Raw genomic sequence first — 10,828 nt, forward strand, 5'->3', positions numbered from 1 at the left:
ATCAGCTGGCATCAGCTGACTCTGCATCAGGTTTATAAACCCCAAGTAGCTGTAAAGGAAAGGTGTTAGTCTTAGTTTGTTATTTGGGGGTCCTAGTCTAGCACTGGTGGGCAAGAATGCATTGCTCTGCTGCAGCCAAAGCAAGCAGTTGTACTGCCTTCCAAAGGTAGCAGGATGCGACAGGAGTTGGCTGTGCAATACCGTGCTGCCTCCTCTTGGAGTTTGCTGCCCTTTGCCCCCTACCTCTAAGGAACCATGTGACTTGGTTAAAAATATCATTTATAGCGTGTCATTTGCTAATGCAGGTCCATCAGCTCCAGCAGAAACAGCAGCTTACAGTGCTGAGGGAGAAAGCAAAGATAGAAGTTGAAGAAAGCCAGAGGTTTTTGACTGACCTGCTTCAGCACAATTTAGAGGTAAGTTATCATTTCAGATCCTGTGCTACTGCTGCTGGATTCAGCAAAATGTTCCTCCAAACCCCACTGTTTTTTTTTCTCACTCAGAGTCCCTTAATCAAAACGAGTTTTTTAACTGATAAAAACTGTAGATCAGGGTATCTTTCTGGAAGGGCCCCGGTCTCTCAGGTAATGAAGTCCCTTAGGCTGTCATTTGGGTTGTTGATCTGAAATCACTTAGGTACTGCAGCTTTTCGTGTCTATGGCTGGTTTTGCTGTAAAATCAAGAGAAGGGTTTTTAAGTCCTCGAGAGATAATTACTGGGATACTTCCTCAGACATGAGAGCCTAGTGAGATGCTAATCTTGACCAAAAAGTACCCTTTCAAAAAACAAACAAAAAAAAGTAGCAAGCTGTTTATTTGTTGGTTGCCTTCCAGCCTCAGATTTTGAAGTCAGCTAGGAACTGATGGACTTCAGTGTATGTTTGTTAGAATAGGAATTTAGCCCCACATGCATAAATACAAGCTCAAACCTCGTGCAATTCCAAGCTCTCGTTACAGCGTTGAAAATATTTGCTTTGGAGGATACTTTAGCTCAATTAATATCTTCAGTATGTTTGAACAGCTCAGACAGAAGTGATCTCTGTATGTTTTTTTTAAAGCCCTTAGGATGAACGCAGTACCCTGACTCCCATGAAAGCAGCTCTAAATACACAACAGTTTGTGAGCTGTTATACTACCACACTTCCATATGCCCACACAGTTATTTCACTGTGAGTAGTATGTAGCTCATTTGTTAATCCAAACCTTTAGGAATTATTGGCATATGAACAGCATTATCTACAACGAAGGACATTCCCAAGAGGATGAGGGAAGAAGGCTTAAAAGTTCTGCCTTTCAAATAGATCATTCAGGTCTACAGACAATTTCTGTGTTTGCAGGAGTGCAGTAGCTCCAAAGGCAGTTATCCTTCAGTGCCAAGACTGGACCACACAGAGCAAATGTGGAGAGGATACCAATCAGAAGGTGACAATGCAGCTGGCAGGTACAGAAGGCAGTATATAATGAGGCACTCTGATGGTTTAGCCTGTGGTTTGACTATATGAATGACTTGGGGCACTAAAGCATTTGCACTGTGCTCTTTCTAAAATGGATGTTCATTTCAAGTCATTTAAGAACAGCCTACGTGGCTGTCACGTTATCTTTAAGACTATGGCCTAACCATTTTATTCAATTGCATCTCTGCTGTGAAGTATCAGTCTTTGCGATACAGTCTTTCTACTCTAATTTTTGCACAAACCATAGTATAAATATCTTTCCAATGTTGTTGGAGATTTTGTATTTTTTAAAAGGTAGAAGCCCCTTTGAAACTTGTAGGAAAATGTAATTTTCATCATTTTGCTTTAACATTATATACCTTAGCATGAGTGAGAATATTGTATGTGCATGTTTTTATGTTCATTTAAAGTGGCATAGATTGAAGACTTGAGAATTGCTTCTAGAGTCTTATGGGTACAATAACCAGAAAGGCACTTTTGCAAAGGTAAAAATTCCAGTACTGCATAAAAATTAGTACCGTGCTAGTTTGAAAAAGATTCAGCCTCCATGGAAGACTTTGCTATGAAAGCTAGAAATTGAAATAGTATCTCTGACTGCAATAAGAAAATATTTCCTTTCTTTCTTACCTTCAGTAATCAAGAGATGCATTCGCTGAAACAATCTGCATTGAAGATGGAAAGAGATCACAGTCCAGTGGATCCCAAAATAGTGGGAGAAAGAAAACCTCTGGGAGGAAGGGGTTCATATTGCACAGTGCTTCAGGAAGGTGAACACTAAGTTAAAGGATTTGGTGGTATTGGGCAAATGCCACTTTCTAGCATGGCATGAGAAACAGCTCAGCATCCGGGGGCTGGAACACGTAATCACAAATTTCACTAATTTGCTAACTGATTTTGAAGATTTTGACCTAAATACTTATATTCATTATGCATATTTAAACCATAGCAGTCCCCTTTTTTACTCCTGACCCTTCTACAGAAAATAATCTTGGGAGTCAGTTATAGGCCCCTTTTTTTCCTTTTTTACCTGTTTACCATGATTTCACTTGGAGGTGAGGTTAGTGCTCATACTTGCTCCTGTAAGTGAACAGCTGTGGGTGACTCTCCTCAGGCTCCTGCTGAGGGCAGCGCGCGGGCTCAGCTGCCCAGTCTTTGCAAAGAAGCCTTGATTTCAGGAACGGATGCTAACTCACATATTATGGGAACTGTTTTTGAGGTCTTTTTCCTTCTGTTACAGAGAAATATTTTACTTACGGTGACTTTAAATCTTCTCTTTAGGATCCCTGCCAGCAGAGCACAGGGAGCTGCTGCACGACCATGAAATGTCGAATCTGTTGTCACCTCCGGTGAATCTGCCCTGTGAGGAGATCTGTGCAGGGGACGACTCTGGAGAGAGCAGTGAACAGGCCAGCTCCGACAGCCAGGTAACATCGGCACTTGTACTAGTGTGGGGGGTGTTTGGCTTTTGGGGGGATTTCTTGGCTTTTAGTCTCCACGTCGAACTCGTCACCCGGACGGCACTTCTCTGATAAACAGCAATGCTTTGCTCTGTCCCCAGTGGAGCGAAGTCGGCCGGCACTATGGAGGTTCCAGCACTTTCTGCTGTTTCAGCTTGGCCATGGCGGAGCAATGTCTGAGGGGAGAAGAGCTGCGAGCTCGACACCAGGCCGCCCTCCTCAAGCTCCGCAAAAAAGCTCTCCGGGAGAAAGCCAGGGCTGAACTGGCCTGGCTGGGCCACCAGAAACGGTGAGGGGGAGACGTGGGCAGGACACCACAGGCCTGCCCTGACGGGGACAGATCCTTCAGCAGGAGGTGAAGGTGCCACTGCCTGCTCAAAGGAAGAAAAACTGTCCTGGCTCAGGGGAAGAGAGCAAATGTAAAATCCTTCTCTTAGAGAATAAGTGCAGGTAAAGCAGAAGGAGAGGAGTCTGGGCAGTTTTATTCTCTCCAGAGCACAGTTGAGCTCCCTACTGCAGCCTCCTTCAGGTGTGGTGTGAGCCCCTCCTCAGCGCTGACTGGGCTGAGGCGCCATCACAGATGGTGTGAGGCCCTTGGTGAAAGGTGTCCCTCAGCGCTGACTGGGCTGGGGCACTGTGACAGATGGTGTGAGACCCCCTGGTGCGAGGTGTCCCTCAGCGCTGACTGGGCTGAGGCGCCATCAGGAACGGTGTGAGGCCCTTGGTGAAAGCTGTCCCTCAGCGGTGACTGGGCTGAGGCGCCATGAGGGACGGTGTGAGGCCCTTGGTGCGAGGTGTCCCTCAGCGCTGACTGTGCTGGGGCACCATGAGGTACAGTATGAGCTCCACCCGGTGCACGGTGTCCCACACCAGTCAGTGCTGTGTATGGAGTGCTTGGGAAAGTCCGGCTGCCTCAGGAGAGGTCCAGGCAATATGGCCCCAGGTGAGATGTCCTCGAAGTCTAGCAGAACTTTCTGCAGAGCCTTCCATAGCTATTGCTGTTTTTACAGCTGCTTTGAGAGGAGCTTTGCTCCTATCCCTGGCGTTCGTTTTCTGAAGAGCATTAAATTAATTGCATTTAATTATCTGATTATGATCCCCATCCTTCTATGGTCTCCAGCTGCCTGGAAAACCTGCGAGATTGTAAGGGAGCCTCTGCCATGGCCACAAAGCAGCGCAAAATCCTAACGGAGCTGAAACAGGAGCAGGTAATAGTGCAGCAAGAGGAGCTGGATTTCATCTTATAAACAGGGGGAGGTGCCTGGAGCTGCTGGAGCAAGTGGGGTTTGTTTTTTAAAAAATGTCACTGGTGTGACTTCACATGCATTATTCTGCTTTGCTTCCTACATTCAGTGAGGTGGGGGGTTTTGTGCCAAAGTCAGCAGTCTGTAAATCTTGGAGAAAACACCTCACCCCCCCCCCATCCCCCCCACACCCCACACCCCCCCCCGGCTACTCCAATGTTATTGTGGATTTTTCTATTTGTACCATAACAAACAGGTCATATAAAGTAGGTTTCCACTGATTTATGTAGATTTATGCTTCTGATGTTGAAATATATTAAATTAATCTGACAGCTAATTTTATAGTCTCAGCTCTCCTGCTACCGAGAGGAATGCTGGGCTCATAATGACACTCAGTAGTCAGAGAATTTTTTCCTACTCCTTATGTAGCAAAAGTCTCTCCTTTATTTCAAGGAATTCCTATGCAAACCACAAGTATACTGTACTTTTGAATGACCTGAAGGTAATTCGTTTCCAAAGGTCTCACCCCTCAGACACCCCATCTCTCAGGCAGTGAAATATCCCCTTACCTGCCATTAGTTTTCACAGGTAACCCCCAGTCAGCATTAGTGAAAAATAAAACTGCAAAAATTTTCTTACAAAAAAGGAACAAAACCTGCATATTGAATTTTCAGGATGTTTTGTGAGTAGTATTGCCTTATGTTAAGAAATACTATACACGTTTTTAAGTAGGTCTCTTTTCTCTGTTATCTTAGCTCTCTTACGCCTTCTTTTTCTGCTTTGCGTAGGCAGAAATCCAACACCTGCAAAATATCTACAGGGCAGCCCATCAAGAAAGAAAGCTTTTATTAAAGCAGCAAAGAGAAATCTTAATGATGCGGCATTCTACAGCACAAATCCAGGAAAAGCTGCATAATTTGGCTGGGAAGCAAGAGGTTATTAAGTCACAGTCAGTAGATGTCTCGGTGGGTTTTTTGAGTGGATAATAACTGAAGTCAGAGCTGACATTACAGCTAAGGAACCCAGGTGAAACCTTGTGTGTTACCTTTTTCCTTTTAGCTTACAAGGAGCCCAGCAACTGAAGAAGCAATAAAGCTGAAGACGGTGAGACTCATTTCTAGCCCAAAGTTATATTCCTCTTCAGCAGAGTCTACAGCCCACCCAGAAAGGCCTGATCTGTCAGGGAATAGAGACAGTTGTGTCCAGCTAAAGAACAAACAAAGCAAGAAATATGAGGGGTAAGTAAAACCCTTTCCACAGTGATGGGTGAAGATAAGAAACAATCCAGTGGAGAAGATGGAAGCAGTTATGTCTGAGATAATTGTGTGAGCTTTAAATGCTCCCAAGAGTGAGTTTTATAATGATGTTTTGAAAACCTCTGTGTTCAAGCAGTTGATGCATCAAGATCAGTACCTGTGATTCTGACCAGTATTGCCTCATTGTTTATCTGTGTCCTCCATATGCCCAGCCTACCATCTGGTATCCAGAATGGTAAGCTCCTCAGGGCAGGGACCAGCTTTTTGCAAGATACATGAACAGCATCAAGTAAACTAAGGTGTCTGGATCCATAGCTGGAGATGCTTTCCATACCACTTACTAAATTATTCAGGCAGAATACATTCATTGGCTTAATATATCAATAAGAAATAGTGTATTTATTTCAGATTTTTCCATTCTTTAAAAAGAAGTACCCTTCTGTACAGGGGGGGAAAAGTGTTTTAAGTGAAGTCTTGAATTTTACCAGAAAGTTACAGGGAGTAACATTGTGATCTCAGTACATCTGTATGTCACAACTATTCACTCCTTCAGTAGAACTAGCTAAATCTGAGCCTTAATCCTGAGATTTGGAGAGTCTGTTTATATATCTCTGTGTCTCTAGACACATATGTAATCACGTAGTACTGTGATTTGGATTTATCAGTAGAAGTTGGACAAATCTGTTTCATGCTGAAAGAAGCCATGTTGGTCTGCCATCAAAAGCTTATTGCATGTGGAAGGAGCTGCACTGGGTAATAAACTGTTTAATCCTGTGTGCAAAAAGTAGCATAAGATTTGTTCCCTAAGCTGTTGTGCTTTCATTAGAATGGCTCTATGCTCTTGCATTCAGTGTCACAATCCTCTGTGCTTTAAAAAAGGAAGTGCTTGCAGGCTTTATATATTAATTTTAAACTCTGTGGTTTTGTGCAAGCAGGTAAACATATTTCACTGTTTATTTACACTATAAAATGTTAAGCAGTGTTATCTAAGTCTGTGGGACTGGGGCCTGTCACTGCAATGTTAGGAACAACTGTAGCTTTGACATCAGACGGAAGAAAAACAATTTACATAGCATTAATAACCAGGATATTTTTTTTAATTATTTCACACAACTGCTAATGATAGTTCACATTTCCATGGTGGCTTTTAACTACAAACTCAAAACACTTGCAACTATATATTAATTAGACTTCAAAATACCCATACAGAATGAGTAGAAATGTATTGATTTAATTGGTGGAATTCACTCCTTTGTCATCCTCTGGCTCTAAGCCTATGTATCACTTAATCCCTCAGAGCAGGTTAGTGTTTCACTTAGGATTTAACCACAGAAGGCTTTTGTACTACAGAGGGCTCAATTTTATGCTTAAACTCAAGCGTCAAGGTGTCATGTGAAATGTCCAGTCAGAGGTAATTCAGGAGTTCAGTCAGACTGTTCTAAGAAAGCGCTATATCCCCAGCATCCCTGTTTGCTTCCCGCTGAGCTGGCGGAGCTGAGCAGTGCAGATGAGCACCCAGCAGTATCCACACTTCTCAGAACAGCAGTCTTCCAAAGCAGGCTCAGATGAACAAAAATCTAGTTTGTTTCGGGGAAAAAAAAATGCAGTTAAAGACAAATATATATCTATATGAATTAAAAAAAAACCAAACACCTTCATTCAGTGTTACCCAGCCCGTTAGAAGACTGGTGAGTCAGGTTTGTGCATTTACTTAAGTCCCCACAGGGAAAGGCTTTCAAATAAATCCCTGCATGGAGCTGATCTATAATTCATGGTGTTATTGATTACAAGTCACAGAAATCTTTAAAAGGTTTCTTGGCTGTGCTTTCACTTCTTATTACTGACAAGCCTGCTCATAGGAGAACAGTGAATATTAGCGTCAGTCTAGAGCAGACAGGGAGGGCCTGGTGGAACTCGCAAAGCACCCAAACTCTGGCTGCTGTGTGATTGTGTATAGATCTTTGTCCTACATAAGAGTGCAGAGTGGTAATTGTGCTATCTATCCACCAGTGCAGGTATGTTCATGTTTTATACTGATCATGAAGATGGTTAATAAGCAGGGCTGTAAGGGGATGGAAAGGGTTGGGAAATACTTTTAAAAATGAAAACAAACTGAAATAATAAATAAATTGCCAACATGCAGAAAAAGCTGCTGGTTTGAGGTTTTGTTAATGGATGTTAAATACTAGAAACAAGGAATACAGAAACTTGTAATTATTAGAAATGGACAAGCTTTTAGCTAAGAATTGGGAATACATCTTCTGAACTGGGATACTTATTTTTAAGTCCTTAAATGTTAGTGGTATTGAATGCTATATAGGCCTGCTTTTTTTTGCATTTTAAAAAAATTAAATAGGGAATTAGCTTCTAGACACTGTCATATTGTTAATTTTAATCTATGCAAAAACATATTTAACTTTATAAACTGTTATTATAGTAAACAAACCAAAAATTTAAAAAAAAAAACACAAAAAAAACCCCAAAAAACCCAAAAACACCAAACCAAACAGCCCACATGTAGATCGTTGCTTTTTCTGGACAGAATAACTTACTCAGCTGTGTATTCTAGAACTTGTACCGCTAATGGAAAAGCCTGTGAGTATGAATTGTGTTGCCTTATGCTCTTGCAGTAAGGAGACTGTTTAGAAAATTTGAAGTCACCGTTGCAATCTGTATCTAATATCCCAAATGTCCATAAGGTTGCAATGCTGTATTTAAAGTGGAAAATTCAATGAGATCTGTTGGAAACTGATACAGTGTCATTGATTGGAAATGCATGAGGCATACAGGTTCAGAGTTTGACCCTGGATTTGCCTTTTCAGCGCTGATGATTTCTTCAGTCTCCTCCTATTCTTGTCTATGAAGATTAGTAACCTGACTATATAAAATATAGTATCAAGTGAGAGGGAGGGGAATGGAGAAATAAATACATGATTTGGGGTGCTTCTGGCTTTACTAATTTGCTGGTTTATAAACCTATGTGCATGTGAGCACTCTACAGGTACTATCAAGCACTACCAGAAGCATTTAATTCATACCTTTATTGACTTCATATAGATTTGTCATGATTAACTTGGGAACATGAAAACAACTCCCAATCATTAATTCCTTATCTAACTGTTTACAGCTTTTCTACTGAGAACAAGAAAACACCAGTACAGTACCAGAAACAGGCAGAGGAGTCCCCAAGTTTGGAGCAGTCCCTTGCTGTGCAAGGTCCTGATGTGTCTGAGATGGTGGCCGAGAAAATGTGTGGTGCTACTAGTCAAACCACAGGCTGGGTCTTTATGATTAAAGATTGCAGAAACACAGGTACCCAATAAAGACGACGTCCGTAGCAAATCATGTTTGTGACCACTTAGTCAAACTGAATGATTTAGGGCAAAAGTTGAAGTCTCAGCTGTTCTTTGGAGCAGTTCAAATGATCTTTCAGAAGAGGACTGTCAAGCTAATTAGCCCATGAGAGAGAACTTGTAATGTTGATGTGTTCCTTGGTTACCTTCAGCGTGGGTTTTGGTGCCAGGATCTGTTCAGGATTAGCAAGAAGAAGGTATAACAAAGGTGTAAGTTGTTTTGTTGACGTAGCAGCTATGCATGGATGAAGAAAGACAGAAAGAGCACAGATATTTCTGGAAGTGAGCTTTAAAGTTGCTACTGTGTAACTGGATGGTAGGTAAGGTAATGATTAGATAAATAAGGTCATTGGTCCTTTCAGCTTCCGTTGGTGTGACAAGGATGTAGGGCAAAACTAAGTTACTCAAACCATAGGTATCTTTAAATAAGCCTTTTTGACTGAGCTAAACAAAAAGCTATAGTCAAGTTATTCATGGGAAAAAAATGCAGCATTGGAAACTTGTAACTTGTTGTACCTTTCAGAGCTTAATGCTCAGGATCATGTTTTATTACCTCTGGAACATGCAAATTCAGCTAGAACGGATGAACCTATACCCACACCCATTACAAGAGAAGGCAGAAAGTGTGCATTTCTGGTAAGGATCACTTCTGGAATTCCATTTCTGCCTAAAGAAATGGTGCCCCAGGTTATATTTGCCTTAAGATGGGACGAGCACAAGACTCATTTGGCAGTTATGAACATCAAGTAGAAATCAGTCTTGTGTGTAAGTTATGTGCACTTCACTTAAAGAATAAGTTTTGACATGGGCTGGTTTACCACAAGTTTCCTGCCCCTTCCATTTTGTCTATGTTGTTAACTGGTGACAATGTGTTTAAGCCATCTCCTGTGGGTAAGTGCTGTGCTGCTCCAGGAGAAACTAAACCTGTCCCTGGAGCAGTAAAATATTATTTGCCCATAGCAGCTGCAGGGTCCAGTCTCTTTCCTACTTCCTACATCAGTGACACAGCCCCAACGTGGGTATATATGCACTGGAGTCCATGTGTGCTTATGTATATCTTAGTGTGAACTTGTAGATTTAATCTCTGATCTCTTAACTATTCTTTCTGCCAGCAAAGTCCTTTTCCCTTAAGACATTAACTCTGCCTCTTAATATTTACATTCTAGGAATCTGTTCTGGAGGAAAAGGCACTTATTTCAAACCCAAAGATAGATCCTAAAGACAATGAAGATATTAATCCATGCGACAGCAAGTTCACAGTAAAAGGCTTGGAGATGCTTTCTACTTTGTGTAACTTATGCCTGGTTCAGGCAGAAAATACTCTTCAAGGAACTGGTAAATCATATTTAATGCTATTATGTCCAATCTGTTTCAACCACTTCAATCAAACTTTAATCCAGACAGAAAGAGAGACAATCTTCTCATTTATTACCTAAGTGTCTTGCTCACTATACCCAATATATAAATCACTGCCAGGAAAGATGGTGGAGATCTCTCAAAGGTTTATTATGAGATATGATTATACTGCTTCCTCAGAACAAAATCATAACTTATTCTGATTGTGTCATTAACAATTTACTCTCTTTTGAGGCATTTTTTAAATAATTTAAGGGTGTTCTTTTTAAAAGAACATAGATCAGTTGAAGATAGACTTCAACAGGACATGCTGGAGTTATTTTTGTTTCCAGGTTTTATCCTCAGTTCATATTTCTTGCTCTCAGTAGGACATATAAAAAATAAAACTGGCTGTTTATATATGGGCCAGTTTTATCATTTACGTAGTTCTGAGTATGCATAATCTCTGTATTATAAATATTTACATATTGTGGCAATATTTTGTATTTGTGTTGCCCTTCTAATGAACTATCTTTCTGCATTTATTCCTAGATACCATAGTGAAGGAGACTATAGATTTGTGTAACTACGACTTAAACAGTGGTCTTGATGATAGAAGTTTAGCATAGGCTGCACCTTAACTAGATTCTCAAGCCTAGCTTTGAGCATGTGGATGTCAAATTGTCTGAAATAAATCCTGTCCTTCAGGCAAAAAGAAACTTTTCCATGG

General features: G+C 41.3%; 1 protein-coding gene across 1 annotated transcript; it reads left to right on the forward strand.

The window, feature by feature from the left end:
- Positions 1-1,427: 1,427 nt before the first annotated feature.
- CCDC187 (coiled-coil domain containing 187) lies at positions 1,428-10,199 on the forward strand. Its single transcript, XM_075055972.1, has 9 exons — positions 1,428-1,440; positions 2,732-2,877; positions 3,012-3,199; positions 4,031-4,118; positions 4,943-5,119; positions 5,214-5,392; positions 8,538-8,722; positions 9,287-9,399; positions 9,930-10,199. Exons 1-9 carry the CDS (start codon positions 1,428-1,430, stop codon positions 10,197-10,199), a joined length of 1,359 nt encoding a protein of 452 aa, XP_074912073.1.
- Positions 10,200-10,828: the final 629 nt, after the last annotated feature.

The sequence above is a fragment of the Buteo buteo genome, chromosome 23 (assembly GCF_964188355.1).
Source record: "Buteo buteo chromosome 23, bButBut1.hap1.1, whole genome shotgun sequence".
Taxonomy (NCBI): domain Eukaryota; kingdom Metazoa; phylum Chordata; class Aves; order Accipitriformes; family Accipitridae; genus Buteo; species Buteo buteo.